The following is a 16957-nucleotide window of genomic DNA, read 5'->3' as shown; positions in this document are numbered from 1 at the left end:
TGGGCGTGGCGCTTACTTTAAAACATAAAAAGAAATTAAAGAAAGAAATACAAATTCATTCTCTTTTTCTTATAAAAGTGTTCATTATTTAAGTCAACAGATACTTATTGAGCATTTAGGTCTAGATACTGTGGCAGGGATGTAGGCACTGGTGCTGTGGGTACATTGGTAAATAAGGAAAAGTAAGTTTCTGCTCTCCTGGAGCTCCCATTCTAGTGGGAATGGGAAATAAAGAAATAAGATCGTTCAGATGGTGCTAAGCACGTCATGGAAAAAGAAAGCAGAAGATGGAATGGAAAGTGTCTCAGTCTGCTCCTCTAGACAGGCAGTCCAGGAAGGGCTTCTCAGGAAGTGACATTGAACTTGAGACATGAAACACGAGAAGGAGTCAGCCATGCAAGGAGCTGGGGGGACGAGAGTACCGGGCAGAGGGAACAGCACGTGCAAAGGCCCTGAGGTGGGTCCGAGTTCCATGCCTGTGGGTGCAAAGGGGGCATACTGATACTGTCATCCTTGGCATCATGCCCGGCTCCCGAGACCGCGCTGATGACTTCCCTGCTTCCCCAGCTCGTCATGGAGGAGCGGATACAGCTGCAACAGCAGACAGTGAAGGCCCTCCAGGAAGAACAGGACTCCCAGAAACATGGATTTGAAACAGAAATCAGGGAATATAAGGAGCAAATCAAACAGCACTCCCAGACGATCGTGAACCTCGAAGAAAGACTCCAAAAAGTGACCGAGCACCATAAAAAAATAGAAGGAGAGATTGCAATATTGAAGGACAGCGACCCAGGTCGGTCCAAAGAGAAGCTGCAGAAATCCTAGCGTTCAGGGCAGGTTCTGATTATCCCGTGGGTCCCCATAGGCTGATGATGGGCCAGAAAAGGCCGCACCTCGCTCGAATGCTCCATTTTTCCCTGGGACACCATTTTCTTCCCATTACACAACAAGGTTAGGGGCCCTCGAGGCCCAGGTTAGACAGAGGTCACAACAACCGGACGGGATGTCCTTTGTGCCGAGCCAGTGAGCCAGCAGAGACGCACAGGCTGCCAGGCTGCCGAGGGGCGACAAAGCGGCATGCCACTGAGTGTCTTTTCCACATGAAAACATCCCGTGCAGGGCCTTTCTTTTTGCCCTCTGGAGTCTGCGACTTTGTCTAACAGCTTTTCATAACCAGCTTTAAAAAGAAATCCAAAGGGGGCTAAGAAAAGAACTCAGGGTTGTGAGCACATACTCGCCCTAAATGACCAAGGCGACGCTATGTACTGCGGAGATGCTGAGCTCTTGGGGGAGAGTTCTGGAAGTTGAGGTCTCAGGCCGGGGTTGCTCAGCCGCGGCATCCTGAATGCCAGCAGCATTCCCCACCCCAGTGTGACTACCAGAAACATCTGCGGACATTGCCAGGTGTCCCCTTGGGGGTAGGGGGGCAAACTCAGCCCTGATTGAGAACTATGGTCCTGGTCTCCAGCTGACGAGCTGGAGGGGCTCACTTCATGCTCTCATTCGCTTGTCACTCTTTGTTGAGCATCTGTTAGGTCCCAGGCTTATTCTAGGCACTGGGGATTCCGTATGGACAGGCCAGGCAGGGTCCCTGCTGTTCACCAAATGATGGCCCTGACAGGTGACCCAGGAGGAAGAGGGCACCATGGCCCAGGCATGGAGCGAGACTCAGTTTCCCAGAACTGCCAGGTTCTGTCCCTCCTATGCCCCTTTCCTCCCCTATAAGTGGAGTTCATGATCCCTTGTTCATTGAGTAGCTGGAAAGATTTCATGAGCTCATGCATGGGGGGTCCCATCCTGCCCCACAGAACCCATGGTGGGGCTCATTAGGCAGAGAGGGTGGCAGGGTGTAGGGAGGGTGGCTAAGTTGGAAAAGATGCAGGTGTGTTTATAAGCCCCGGGGAAGGAGAGCAGTGGTTGCTTGCAGACTATAATGACACTCACGGGCTCCTCTGATTCAGCCCAGGAGGAGGTGATGCAGCAAGACCCCCCACGGATGCCTCCAGTGGACAGCAGTGTCAAAGACGAAGTGTGTGACACCTTGATGTGAGTACCTGAGGGGTGTGTGCACACCGGGCCAGAGACCACCCCCACACCCCGACCCCCACTTACGGCCACGTCATCGGAACCCGAAAAAAAGAAGTCGAGTCTGGGGTCTTCTCGCTGTCAGCTGAATTTCTCTATCCTCTAGAAGGTCAGGATGGTATCATGGAAAGATCTGGGTGGCTCTTTGTTCAGATGCCAACTCAGCCCCTTGCAGGTGTGTGGCTCTGGGCAAGTCACACCCCCTTGGTGCACCTTAATTTAATCGCTTGTGAAGTAAGCCACTATTTGTCATCGCTCAGCCTCAGACTGAATCCAGCTGGGATCCTCTGTCTTATCTCCCTGTATTTTTTTTTTTTTTTGACACGGAAATGAATTTTTGCTTTGGGAATTTTTGAAGAGCGTGCTTCTCCCCCTTGCTGGGACTGGTATCTCGAGGCCCCACACTGAAGGAGGAGCACTTCGCTATTCTAGCTGGCCCCTTCCAGGCACTGGGGACATCCCAGGGCCTGAGGTGAGCTGACTTGGCCTGTCTCTGTGAGTTTCAGAGGGGATCTGCTGACCGCTCAGAAGGAAATCCTATCTCAGCAGGAGGTCATCATGAGGTTAAGGAAAAACCTCACAGAAGCTCACAACCGAATGTCAGATCTGAGAGGTTTGTATGATTGCCTACATCTCTTGACTTCCTGACCCGCTGCGAGAAAGGAAAGAACAGGTTTCAGAAAGCTTAGCGTTAAAAATCCTGCTGACTTGCTTTCCTGGGTGGTCACAGCATTGGAGCATTTGTACCTCGGTCAGCAGGACAGATGCCTGATCAGGGAGCCGCGGAGACCATTCTCAGAGGGCTCAGACCTCTGCGTTGAAATGCAACTTTCTTTTTTGGGAAAAATCCCCTTTTGCCTCAGAGGATTTGTCTGTGGAGGCAAAGTCTGGGAGGGAGGGCACAAAGCCCAGCACCCCCCATCTCTGGGACCTAGAACAAGGTACTCTCTCCTCGCCTCCCCTTCCTCTGGTATAAAACCACCTACAACACGCCTGCTTCCTAGAGCTGGCTGGACACAGCAGCCACCTCCACTGGGGACCAAAGACCATGAACCAGTCTAGCTGAAGGTTCCCACTCTGCTCTTTTTCTCTGCTCCCCACCCAACCCTGTCCTTTTGTTTCTGCCTCCCCTCTTCTGCTGCTTACAGCCGTCTTCCCCTTCCCAACCCCAGCCTCCATCAAGCCAAAAGGCACAGGCAGGCGGAAGTCAGGAGACAGAACTCGGTTTGGGGAAGTCGAGGGAGGGTGAGGAGACTCCTCTTGTCCCCATCTCAACCCCTGTGCACCCCCAAACCTTCAGTGGTATTTGCTCCCCCTATGGCTGTACTCTCAATGCCCCCAGGATATTTATGGCTGAATTTTTCAAAGAGTGATTGTTTTCTTTTTTTTTTTTTTTAAGATTTTATTTATTTATTTGACAGAAAGAGATAGCGAGAGAGGGAACACAAGCAGGGGGAGCTAGAGAGGGAGAAGCAGGCTTCCCGCTGAGCAGGGAACCCAATGCGGGACTCGATCCCAGAACCCCAGGATCATGACCCAAGCCGAAGGCAGACGATTAACAACTGAGCCACCCAGGCGCCCCAAAGAGTGATTGGTTTCATACTAAAGTATGAGATAGTGGAGTAGAGAGGCCAGCAGGTCCAGTTCTAGAATTGGGAGACATTGGACCTGATTCCTGATCTGCTATTTTTTTTTAGTCCCATGAGTTTCGGCAAGTGCCTTTACATCTCCGAGCCTGTTTCTGCCTCTGGGAAGTGGGGGCGTTGCCAGTAACTCACCTGTAGGGTTGCTATGAAAATTTGGGGTGATGCAGGTGTCTCCGTTTGGGTTTTGCCAGAGGCTGACCCTGAGGTCATGCTGCTGCTGCCGGCAGTGTATTTGAGAGGTGATCCCGGGAACTAGCAGCAGTGGAAATGGACCAGAGGCAGGAAAGGGGTGAAGGCAAAGAGAGCTGTATTGTCAGGCGGGGGCAGAGCGGGCAGCTGGAGCTGAATTCTGCAGGGGTGAGGGAACCGGGCTGTGAATTCCAGTCTCACCTGTCTCAGGTGGAGGCTGATGCACCTGGCAGACCCAGGAGCAGAGCAGACCCCAGAGGCCATAGAAAGAACGCCCTTAAGCAAATAGACCTAGAGGCAGACAGCCGAAGGTCAACCAGGGAGCCCCAAAACGCCACAGATGCAGAGGCAGGGCCCTGACAGCTTCTGGAATGCCAGGGTCAGGCAGAGATTTGCTGTCATTTGCTAAGACGCAGGAAGAGCCCATGGCTGTCACTAACGCCGCCCACCACCATGAGAATTCCTGGAGAGGGGACCCACCGCATGGTTCTTGTAGGCCTGACCAAAGCCCCGAGGCAGGAGACCCGCCCCCCCGCCCCCCACCAGCTTTCCTTCTCTCCCAGGGGAGCTTAATGAAAAGCAGAAGGTGGAACTGGAGCGGAACGTGGCACTGGTCCAGCAGCAAAGTAGCGAGCTGAGAGCGCTCAGGGAAAAGATGGCGCAGCTGACCGGCCTGGTGGAAAGGAAGGACAGGGAGCTGGAGGTCCTCAAGGAGACGCTCAGGTGTGTGGGAAGGCCCTCCTGGTGCAGGAAGCCCAGACACCCCCAAGTGCCCAGGGAGCCTCGCACATGGAAGTCACTGGGTAAATGTTGAAGGGATGAATGGATGGATGGATGGATGGACGGACGGACAGACAGATGGGTGGACAACATGTGTTTCATTTGTCATTTAAAACAGAGTTTGCTTAGTTCTGTGCCTCTCAAGCATTCCTGCCGAGTATTCCAGAGGACAGGTCTCAGCTTAATGCCCCTTCTTCAGGGAGGCCGTCGTCACTTACCCTCACCAAACACAGCCAAGGACTCCTACCCCGCCCGGGGTCTCTCGGCCCCTGCACTCCACCACTCTCACACAGCCAGGCTGCTGTGGCCTGTTTAGCTGTCTGCCTTCCCCGTAAGGACCCCCGTAGAGACCTTGCCTGCTGTTGACTCCCTAGCATTCACACAGTGCCTGGCAGGCCCGGAGGGAACTTTGTAAATATTGATTGAACGAATGTATAAACTGGGGTAAAAGAAGTCAGCTTAAAATAAATGTGAAATTTCATTGTCATCCCATGGATTAGGCCAAAAACTGTATGTGACTTTGCAGTTTCATCCACAACTTATCCTTATTTTGACATAAGAGGAATGTTTTCTCCAAGAAAGGTTGAGTAAAATCCACATCTCGTGACTACCCTGTAGCTTCCTATGCCTCATGGCTCCTGGCCAAGACAGATTCACATAGTGGTTAAAGACACAGGCTGCCCGGATTCAAAGCCAGCCACCTTCATTTGCAAGCTCCATGACCACGGGCAAATTGCTTGTGTTTCTTCCTTGCCTGTAAAATGAGGCAACGAGAGCCCCCAGCTCATGGGACTGTGACGAGAAATAGAAGGGTTAACACATACAAAGTGTTAGAAAGAACAGACACACAGTAGATACCCCAGTAAACGCCCCAGCAGGTGTCCCGCAGACTTACTGTGGGAGCAAGGGTGGACAGGTGTCTGCTGCCCTTGGCCATGATTTCAGAAGTCCCCTGAAACTAAGTACTCTAGGAATCTGTGGGCAGGGGACCCGAAGACCTGAAGGCTTCAGTGACCTATGCACATGGATTTCCTTTTTCTGTTCTGCCAGTGGTTCCAAAGGTCACTTGTGATTCCTGGAACCTCAGGCTGCCAGCCATTCTGCTGGCCAGTGACTCATCTTCTCTCCCCTAGGGCCTCCCAAGAGAAACACAGAGTCCAGCTGTACAAGGAGAAGGAACAGAAGCCCAGGAACACGGCCAAGATGTGTGACATCTCAGTGCAGATAGAACCGGTCCACACGGAAATTCTCCTGAGCAGTCAAGAGGTGAGCGCCGCCGGGGCCTGGCCGTGCAGGGGCATGGCGTTAAAAAAGAGCCTGACGGTGCCTGTCTTTGCTTCTGAAAATATTTTCATTCTAAGTTCCAAAAATGTGGCTTGCTTATGGGAAATATACACGGTAACAGCGGTAGTCCCCCCTCCCCCGCCACAGCCACTGGAGGTCACGGCTGTCGGCAGTTCGGCCTATGCACCAGCAGTCCTTTTCCTCACAGAGACTGCCCACCCTCCTCATACAGGCGTGACCCCGCAGTGTGCGCCAGTCAGCCTCTGCTCCAGGCCGCCTGGGTTCCATCCCGGGGTGGGACTCCTGCATCCAGAAACGCTGACCCCAGGGAGGTAATTGTATGCCGGCTGGCTTGTCGGGGAAAGTAGGAGTCATGACAGCCAACACCACGTGGGGCTGTAGAGAGATAAATTTTATTTATGCACAAAACACACACAACCTATATATGCATGTTTATTCAATAGAACTTTTTGCAAAATAATGGTATTAAGCCATGTATATTCTGCAACGTGTTTTTTTCCCGCTGAACACTGTATAAAAGCCATCTTCTTTAGTAAGTATAAAAGAGCCATTCTGTTCTTTTAATTGGGTGCATAGAATTTCACTGCATTCCCTCTTGTCCACGCCGGGTTCCCCGTTGATGGACATTGATGATGCTGTGTCTACTTCCCATGCTGTTATAGTTAATGTCCTTGTGGGTGTGTATGTAGAACAGATTCCCGGATGTGAAAATGCTGGGTCCAGAGGGCATCCCAAATTGTGCATGATAGGGCCAGACTATCTTCCCAAAGAACTGTACCAGTTCTGCTCCATGCCTGTCTTGCGGTGGCTGCTCTCAGGGTGCCTGCCCAGAAGCCTTTGCACGCCTGGATGTCTCGGCTGCACGGAACCCAGGGAGTGTGTCTCCGAGTGAGAACAGCCTTCACCACGCTGCCCCCGAAGGTGGCCCTCCCGCTCTGCCCTGCAGCGGGGGCTGTGATGCCTCCTGTTGTCCCAGGAAGGCTGACTGCGGGGGGCAGTGGTTCCTCGAGGCCTCCGCTTTCCTGGAGTCCAGGGACATCCTTTTCCTCTTTGCTTTATGAAACCGGAGAACAGGGCATTTCAGTAATGGGCTTTGGATTTTCACTTGGAAACAGGGCCAAATGTGTCAGCTTGCCTTCCTGCTTTCTCAAAGATGCCATTCCCCTGCCAAACAGCAGTGAGCCAGGGCCGCACACAGCTTGAACGAGAGGGCTCGGCGGCCCAGCCAGCTGTCCTTGGCACCATCACTGTCCAGAGCACCTTCACAGAAGCTGAAGGTGCTCGGGGCAGCCCCAGTGGTCCCGAGCCCTGCGCTCGGCGGGGCCGGGAATGAGGTTCGCTCCTGCCTCAGACCTGTCCGATTCCCAAGCTGTCTGCGCAGGACCCAGCCCATACTTGTTCACTCGTCCAACAACCACTGAGTGTCTGCTGTATGCCAGGCCCAGGGCTGGGCACAGAGGAGGCTGCAGAGGGCTCCTGCTCATACCAGACTCCCTCCAACTCCGCATGAGTTTGCTAGAACGGACTGTCCACTGGACGCCGAGATTATAGTTTCCCTATGAGGCAGCATTAACCGGAGAGGATGGGGGAGGGAGGCTGCAAGATAAAAGGAAAAAAGTATTTGTTCTTTCTCAGATCGACTTTCCAAACTCAGGCCACTTCCTGCTTCCTAAGCCAGAGTGGGTCAGAGGGCTTCAGAGTTGTATGAGAAAGAATCTCCATTTTCTTCTCTAAATAAACAAATTCCCAGAAGAGCCATGAGTAAGGGTCACATCGAGCTCAGGCATACTCTGCAGACAGAATAAAGGCCGTCACCGAGCCTCGCTGCTGTGGCTGCCCCACCCACAGGTCAGTAGACCCTCCCCTCCCCTCCACACTCTTACACACACACACACACACACACACACACACACACACACACCCATTCTGGGGCAAACATACATCCTCAAAGACAGCAGGGTCAGTGTAGAATCAACCCGAGAAGAGTGGACCAGCCACGGAGACTATCAGCAGGCTGAAGACAGTGTCAGGTCAAGTGAGGTCCTATTGGATGCAGCCACGGGTGGAGAACCCCCTTCTTTTTGCTGTTGAGCCCTGGTCCCTGCCAGAAAGCTGGAACAAGCTCCTTCCCACTCCTGTTTCTGACCTCATTTCATTCAGGCTCCACAATTGTTAAGTATCTACTAAGCTCGGGCACAGTGTGGGCCCTGGGAACACCACAGTCTCCAATGGAGACAAAAAAGACTTGGCTCTCACAGAGCCCATGTGACACATAGAGTCTATTACTGGGCTTCGGGGGGCGCTGAACCTCCAGAATCTGTGTGCAAATTTTTAAAATATGTATTTGAGAGAGAGGGAGCAGCGGGGAGGGGCAGAGGGAGAGGAAGAGAGAGAATCCTCATGCAGACTCCCCACTGAGTGAGGATCCCGATGCAGGGCACAGTGTCAGGACCCTGAGATCATGACCTGAGCCAAAATCAAGAGTCAGACACTCAACCAGCTGAGTCACCCAGACACCCCTGTATGCAGATTTTTGTGAGTCTGGGAATTTTTCCCAAAGTTGGAACCTTCCGTCCTTCTAAATCTGAAAGGTGGACATGACCCTTAAAAGATAGAGAAGACCTCTCCTTGTCTATGCCCTTCATAAGCTCTATGCTAGCTCTGTGCCTGGTGGCCGGCATATTGGAGAGTGCAAGAAGTGGAACCCGCCTCTCATCCCGGAAAGTTCTGTTGGACAGTAGAACCTCTGGAAGTCTCAAAGGAAGGTCTTCCTTTCTCCAGACCAACCGGGAGCCAATCTATCAAATACCCCCTAGCAAATATTAAAGAGCCATCCTTATTGGCAGTCAAGAAGAAAGTACCATGTGTTCTTATCTAAAAATGCCCCTCCTGGAGCAGAATTTGATGTGATTATTCTGAGACAAGACCCAAATGACAACAAATGGAAACCCAGGCTTAGAAGAATATTAGAAGAAAATATAAAACACGGGGAGGGAACACAGAGAGGGGTTTTATTCATAGATATGCTAAGTAGGTAAGAGAGTTGGAAATCTTCCTAGATGTGACTTTATATTTGAAATGAAAAATTTAAATTCCTTCTGCACTGACTCCCCTTACAGTAGCTTCCAAGGTACTAAGTGACAAGGTCTCTGCTAGTCATGAGTTGTACGTGTTTCTTGGAATATAAGGGAGAGAGAGATTCTGACCCCTAACAAAGCTGTCCTCTGCACCATTCTGGCTACAGGAACAATCCTTCAGTGATCTAGGGGCCAAGTGCAAAGGGTCCCGACATGAGGAAATCATTCAGCGTCAGAAAAAGGCCTTGTCTGAACTGCGTGCACGAATTAAGGAGCTCGAGAAGGCCTGCTCATCAAGTAAGTGCTCTCCCTGCTGGTCTCCCTCTCCCTGCTCAGATTCCTGAGCCCCAGGCTCTAGAGGTCACTCTGGGCACTGACACCCGGCCAGGACCACTGTCTTCTGTCCCATCACTTCATAACCGAAAGGACGTTGTAATACAAGGAAAGATGGCAGGCACGATCTCAGAGTCAAGGGCAAGCCTTGATCTTGAATAAATGGGATTTCATGAAAAACTCACTACATTGTCCTTTTTCTTATTTCGCTGTGGGCTGGTGGGAACTTTGTCATGGACTAACAGTGCAAGGATCAGCCTTGGGGAACCTCCTAGAATACTCTGTTTAGAAGGGATGGCATTCTCAAGACACTGCACCTGCTGCTGGGCTGGGACCCAGAAGCCGGGGTTTAAGTTCCATCCTTGTTCCTGTGGCTGAGAGTTCACCCTCCATGTCTCGGGACTGGCTCCTGAGAGGCCCCAACCGCCTACTAGCTATGTGTGACCTTGGACAAGCCATTTACCTGTCTAGGCCTGTTTCTCAGCTGCCAAGGGAGGGTGGTGGAGATCAGCGCTGGCCTGCAGGAAGGTCCAGTAAACACATCTGTGATTTTTTTCTTAAGATTTTATTTATTTAAGAGGGGTGGGGGGCATGAACTGGGGTGAGGGGAGAGGCAAAGGGAAAGGGAGCAGCAGACTCCCTGCTGAGTGGGGACCCCAGCGCGGGGCTCGATCCCAGGACCCTGATCATGACGTGAGCTGAAGTCAGAGGCTTAACCCACTGAGCCACCCAGGCACCCCAGCAGCTGTGATTATTACATGCAATAACTTCTTCCTGACCCTTTGTTTTGACTCTCAATTATTTATTTTATAGATCATAAGGACCCGCTGACTGAATCCTATCTAGACTTAAAGACGGTCAGAATGGAAAAAAATGTCCAGAAATTGTTGGACGCAAAACCTGATATGCCAACTCTCTCAAGAATAGAGATCGCAGCGGTAACCAAAGAACGTTTCTCTCTGCAGTGACACGTGGAGAGGGGGGACGTGAGGGCAGACGCTAGCCGGGTGCCCTGGCATGGCCGCACACGTCAGTGGTTCGGGGCCAGGCCTCCCTGGGAGCCCAGCGTCTGCACCGCCTGCTCGGGGCTTTGCAGCCCCAGGTCTGAACAGAGAGGTTGCTTTCCATTCGTGCCCAGTGTGTTTAATCATTGCACTGACAGTAGTCCACAGCGGTCTCTGGCGGGCCCTCCTTTCCACATGATATGTTATATATATCCTGTAGGAAATATTCAACAGGCTAATTTTTAACATTATGCCATGAGTTTGCCTGAAGTTTGCTTTTCACAGTAAACCGAGAAGCATGAACACATAAAGAGTAGCAGGAGGGTTGATTAAGAGGACACAAATTCTAGAGACAGAGGGACCTGTGTCAGAACGCCAGCCCGGCCATCTGCGTGACCTCGGGCGGGCTCCTAGCCTTCCTGGGCCTCCCCTTCCCAGCTGTGAACTGGTGAGAACCTAGAGGTGGCTGGGTTAAGTGCTTATCCCCACATCTGGCTCACAGCAAACACTTAATAAGTGATAGCTATTAGGATTGTTTAATAGTATTTAGATAGTGTCCCTCGAGAAAAGCTTCCTCTCTTAAGGGAAATAGTTTATTCGCTAGGATTTTCAGAAGTGATTTGACTGTTATGTTGAAGGTGCCCTAAATGGATATTTGATGGGTGCCTGATTGACACTTGACAATGGACAGCTCGGGGCAGCGTCAATCACAGAACCCGCTGGGCGTGGCTTGCTGCCACAGCGGGATCTAAACCAGGCAGGGGCTTCCAGAAGCCATAACAAAGTCATCCTTAGCTGTACCAACATTCTCCTGCACAGTCTCTCCAGACACTTGCTAGGGATGTGAGTCTTCAGGAATGTGTTGGCTTTCTGGATAAGCTCTCGTTCTCTGACGTAGGACATAGAAGGGCAGTCTCCAGGTGGGAGCTCAGTGGGCTCTCATATCCTGACCTGCTTCCAAGATTTACCTTCCCGCCTAGCACTGACCCTATGCCACGACCAACACCACAGAGCAGGAGAGCCCCCAGCCCGCTCGGGAGACCTCAGTCCTCCAAGGCTGCCAGTAATGGAAATTAAAAGAAGAGAAGGAGTGGGAGGAAGGCTCGCTGACATCCGGGCTAAGCCATCATTTATTTCAGCCCTCCCAACAGCCTTGCGTTGGAGTTACTATCATAATGCCCATTCTACAGATAAGAAAAGTTAAGACTTCAGGCAGCCAAGTACGTCACCCAAGGTCACAGCATAATGACTGATGGACCCAGGCCTGTGTCTAGCTCCCTGCTAGTCTGCAGAGAAGGGCACGGGGACTCTGTGATCGAACCTTGTACAGATTCTGCCTTAGGTGACCATCAGGAAAAGAAGGGGACCCCGGAGTGGGGTACAGAGGACACCACCCCGGGCTGGAGATGCTGAGTGGTGGTTCAGGCTCTGTCATTGTCAAATCCCCTCTTTCACGCTCAGCACTACTGACATAGAGACAAATAGCCCACGCTTGTCTATCATAGTCACTTTCTGAGCCTTTACATTTTTGTAGTTGGGTTTTTTTCATCTCAGAGGTTTATAGTGGAGTGCCAGCAAATGCTGCGGGCCAAGAGATGCTCGTGGCAAGCACTTAAAACCCAGTTTGCTTTTTAGGGAGATTTATTATAGCTATTTGTGGTCCTTCAGACTCCCTGATCGGTCTGGTGGCTTTTCCGTCCAGTCAGTAGGGACTTGCAGCAGCCAGCTGGCTGAGAGGGTGGTCATGAGCGCACAGCTGGGAACACCATTGGGCATTGTTTCTGGAGTGGGTCTGAAGGGATGCTCGCCCCGCAGCTTCCAGCACCGGGAGAAGGTTTGGCCAAATTTGGTGACAGTATAGTTTCTGTTGCCTAAAAAATGAGATTCCTTTAATAAAAGGAGGAAACTATTTTCTCTGCCATTCTGTGTCAGGTGCCATGCTGGGCACGAGAAATGGAATAGTGAGCAAGGAGCAACACGACCTCCATTTTTATGAAGCTTGTCATCTAGACTAGGGTTTCTCAACCTGAGCACTATGGGTATTTGGGGGCCGGTAATTCTTTGTTTGGGAGGCCATCCTATATACTGTGGGATGGTTAGCAGCATCCTTGCCCTCCACCCTCTGGATGCCAGTAGCACTCCCCACCTCAAGTTGCAACAACCAAAATGTATCCTGGCATTGACAAAGGTCCTGGGGCATGCAGGGGAGGGTGGACGAAATCACCCTTGACTGAGAGCCACTGGTCCAGAGGGAAGACAGACAGTAAGTAACCAGAGAACAAGGCAAGCGAGACTCCCGCTCTGAAGGCTGGGAGTACAGTTACCAGAAAGCAGTTGACAGAGGAATCAGACAGGCTGGTCAGGAAGTGAAACGAAAATCAGCTCTCTCGAGTCATTCTTTGGTAACCACGGTGTTTTAGCTCCAGAATGGAGACCTTCACAATGGCTTGCCAAGAGAGTTTTCACGTCTTTTTCATTTCAGCCTCAGAATGGCCTTGCCAACTCAGCCATCCCGCCCATGGAAAAGTCAGGGAAAATGGATGTGGCTGAGGCTTTAGATCTCAGTGAAAAGCTGGTAGGTACCTACAGCACTGTCCCCTCCCGTCCCAAGCTGGGTCCCCCGCAGTCACCGTTAACCTCCAGAGAGTGTAACTAAACAGCAGCCTCACACGTGTATTTAGTAATAATAATAGCTCCGCAAAACCCATCTACTCTCCCAGCATGGGTCAGACATGGCATAGTCCAATTCCTTGAAAAACTAGGCAGTTAGAATGAATGTTTATGCCTGCTGTCACTTTTCCTCCTGGTTCTCAAAAAGGCATAGAGTAAAGGGATGTGGAGTAAATGAAAGTCCTCCTGCAAAGCCCAGCGACTCTGGCTTCCAAGCACAGCTGTGTTCTCGGCAATTGTAGAGAATGAACAACACAGAATTAGATGTTGGCTTCCTCACAGCAGCCACCAGCAGCCTTGGGCCAGGCCCTTACCAGCCAACACTTTCCTTACAGTACATGGACATGAGCAAGACACTCGGGAGTCTGATGAACGTCAAGGATATGTCCGGTCACGTATCCATGAAATACCTCTCCGCCGAAGAGAGAGAGAGAGTCAGCCAGCTCCGACAAAGGGACCTCCATCTGGTGTTCGATAAGATCACCCAACTCAAGAACCGGCTGGAGAGAAAAGAGGAGCTTTTGAGAGGATACGAGAAAGACATTGAACAGCTCAGGTACCGCCAGTGACCGCGCAAAAAGGGCCAGCTGTCCGCTCTCACGGCTGAACCTCAGGGCAGGGACAGACACAGGTCCGGGGCAGGCAGAGGACTTGGGGGAGGGGAGCAGAGGCTGCGGGTGCGGGGGGTGGTGACTAGGGCCCGACAGAGGCAAGTCTGTCCGTGAGAAAGCAGCGGCCAAGGTGCTCAGTGTTCGTTCTGTCTCTCCACGAACGAGCTGCCCCTCTTATGAATCTCGACTTAGGGCTCCCCTTATGTACTTTCCACAACTCGCCCTATTCCAGTGGCCGCATTTCCCCTGTGCCCTCCCTGGGAAATGGGGGGGTCTGGCGGCATACCCTCCTGCTACACTAGGTACCCAGTGGGCTATTTATTCTACTATCTACGCCCCACATCTCGCCATGAAGCCACCAAGTTAGCCTCAGACAGAAGCGTTCTGAGACCCTCCCAGGTTGGGGACACGGATGAGAAAGAGGAGGGGAAAACCAACTGTGTCTATCCCGTGCGCTCAGGCAGAGCAAAGTGTCCGTGCAGATGTACCAGTCGCAGATGGCGAAGCTGGAGGACAGCATCTACAAGGAGGTGGAGGAGAAGGCTCTGCTGAAGGAGGCTCTGGAGCGCACGGAGCACCAGCTGCACCAGGAGAAGCGGATCAACAGGGCCATCCGGCAGCAGAAGGTGAGGGCTCCTGGCCTGGGGCAGACCCTCGGAGGCTGCGGCCCCTTGACTCCCTTTAGAAACAGCGAAGGGAGGGCCCAGGGGGTGCGGGCAGCACAGAACGCATCTACTGAGGCAAAGGGAGACGACAGAATGGCTTTAGCATCTCAGATGCACCTAGCGTCAGATCCTAGCTCTACCACTTACTGTGTCATCCCAGGTGGGTTCCTTAACCTCTCTGAAACTCACAATCTAGCTCATCTGTATCTTTTTAAATCGTAGCTGTTGTTTGAATTTTTATGGTTCTTCTAGGTGGTAGGGATACATAGATGAACGAGAGATCTGTGAATTAAGATTTGGGTTCACTATTCTGAGTGCTGGGAACATAGGTGGCATCCTATAAATATTGGATGGATGGATGGAGGATAGATGTCCTTGAAGACCAGATCCTTTAGTGCAGAAGAGACACAGACAGGTAAAGAGCTGACTTCAGGATGATTTAGGGATTTAAAGTCCCTGCCTAACGGGTGCTCAGGCTACGGCACCCAGAGGCAGGCACCCAGCCAGCCCAGAGCACTCCGCGCGTGCTTTCCAAGTGGCGACACCTACACCGAGTTGCAAAGGAGAGTCGGAGTGTGTGTACCAGAGGCATGGGTGGGTGTGCGTTCCGGGCTCTGGGAACCCCGGAGGAAAGACAGGAGGAGGAGAGATCTGTCTCGCAGCATGAACTGGGTAGAAACATTGCCTTGAGGAACCAAGATTCGAGACTCAGGCTGATGATCCAGCCCAAAGCCACCTCCACCCCTCACCTTGTTATCTCCTCTGTCACACAGCACAGGAGCCAGTCCTGGGTTCAGATCCCCCCACTCACTAACCCTGTGGCCTCATGCAAATCCAATCCCCTCTCTGAGCCTTGCTTCCTCACCGGGAATTGGAGCTGAGGGCACCTGCCTTGCGGGGTTGTTGGGAAGACGCTCACGAGGCAGGCACCCTCCCTGTCCAAGCTCTTGCAGCGGGAACTCACAGGCCATGTGGTTTCAGAAGCTGAGGGACACTTGTGCCGCCTCTAAAGCATCAGCCCAGGGCCTGGTCCCGGCAGGTGGACGCTGCTGTCCTCCACGTGGCCAGAGGCCTGCACGTGTGGTGGCCAAGGCAGGCTCTGCCTCAGACCCAGGAGAGTCGCGGCTGACAACCAGGCACCATGACCCGCACCCAAACACTTTGGAAGTGCCCCAGCAGACCTGGGCCGGCCCGGTGGTCGGCAGAGTGGCTCTCCTGTCTTCTCTGCAGGTTATACCCAGGAGCCCTCACTCCTGCACCCATTTCCCAACCAGACTCTCCCTCATTCTTAACTCTTGCCAGAGGTAGAGCAGGTCTCAAGGCTAAGATCAGGCAAACAAGGAAAATTACCACAACTGCCATCTCATGACCATCCAAAGGCACCGGTCGCCCCCTGGGCCTTGTAGCCCCAATCGGGGTTACTAATGCCTTGGTAGCTTGGCCAGGTTGCTATCATGACCCCCCTTTTACAGATGAGGAAACTGAGCCTCGGAAAGTTAAGAGACTTGCTCAAGTTCACACTGTAGCTGGTAAGCGGAGCTAGACCTGGCCCCGGGACCTCTGACCCTAGTTCCTGTGTTCTCTGCTGGCCTCTCTCCATTATTCTTGTAAATGTTAGTTTTCCTGACTCAGGGCTGTGTGTTTGTGCATGCGTGCTGGCGTGTGTGCAAGAGTATAGAAGTGTGCACTGTGTGTGTGTTTCTGTGTGTATGTATGTGCGTTTACGTGTGTGCATGTTTGTGTGTGTGTTGCCTGCATAAGCTCTAAGGAGGCCAAGCCGCCGAAGGCTCTAGAAGGACGCCCTCCTCCCCAACCAGGAGGTGCTGGTTAAGTCAGTTCCTTGCAGGAAGCTGCCCTCCTCCATCCTGCAAACCCTCCAGACAACAGGCTCCCTGGCCTGTAGCCCTGGAAATGAAAGCAGCCACCCTGCTCTGAGGGAGCCCCAGATGCGGGGTTTCTAGCATCCACGGCTCTGAATTAAACATCACAGGCTTCAGGCGAAGGACAATTTCCTTTCACACCACGCAAAGTCAGGGAGAGCTGGGCCAGTGACAGAGCTCTGACTTTTCCTTTGATGTGCCCTCTGGAGAGGTCACCCCTCCCTCAGATCCCCCCCCATCACGGTCCTCCCCAGGACTTGGCAGGCTAGTCCCCAAAGCCGAAACACCAGACCACAGAATGGGACAGCAAAGGGCCCAAAAAAGGCCATTGTCATGTGCTGGCTAAAAATGTAAGGAAACCTGAGGATTTACATAATCAGGCTCTGCATGCATTATTCATGAGCTGCCTCATTCATACACAATGCAAGGGCCTTGCCAGCCTGTTGGACACTAGACATCCTTCTGTGCGGGAGGGTCTAAGATGGCCAAGTTGAACCTGCCTCTGTGTCCCCAGAAGAGCTGGAGCTGGGAACATTCAAATTCAGGGACTTCACAATTTAGGGAAACGTTACGAAAACTATAGCCACAATCACGGCCACGCTGATGGCACAGTTCACTAGCACTTCCCGAGTGGCGGACACCTGCCCCACACTGCACGCTTCATCTCTCCCATCGACCCTTCGAGGGATGCTGGCGCCCGGCCGCCCATTCA

At 52.3% G+C, this 16957-nt stretch overlaps 1 protein-coding gene across 1 annotated transcript in view; it reads left to right on the top strand.

Annotated features, from left to right (window-relative positions):
* The window catches only part of FHAD1 (forkhead associated phosphopeptide binding domain 1), a gene marked incomplete at both ends in the record, with an annotated part of 120644 nt that overhangs the window by 94990 nt on the left and 8697 nt on the right, over positions 1 to 16957 (top strand). The window contains 10 exons of the mRNA XM_080801742.1: positions 568 to 793; positions 1962 to 2046; positions 2592 to 2698; positions 4484 to 4643; positions 5834 to 5966; positions 9250 to 9379; positions 10229 to 10353; positions 12902 to 12994; positions 13425 to 13645; positions 14161 to 14326. Coding sequence (XP_080657868.1) covers positions 568 to 793; positions 1962 to 2046; positions 2592 to 2698; positions 4484 to 4643; positions 5834 to 5966; positions 9250 to 9379; positions 10229 to 10353; positions 12902 to 12994; positions 13425 to 13645; positions 14161 to 14326 — 1446 coding nt within the window. The remainder of the gene's footprint in view (positions 1 to 567; positions 794 to 1961; positions 2047 to 2591; positions 2699 to 4483; positions 4644 to 5833; positions 5967 to 9249; positions 9380 to 10228; positions 10354 to 12901; positions 12995 to 13424; positions 13646 to 14160; positions 14327 to 16957) is intronic.

The sequence above is a fragment of the Martes martes genome (genome assembly GCF_963455335.1).
Source record: "Martes martes genome assembly, chromosome: 4".
Classification (NCBI taxonomy): Eukaryota; Metazoa; Chordata; class Mammalia; order Carnivora; family Mustelidae; genus Martes; species Martes martes.
This window is presented reverse-complemented; position numbering and strand designations above follow the sequence as displayed.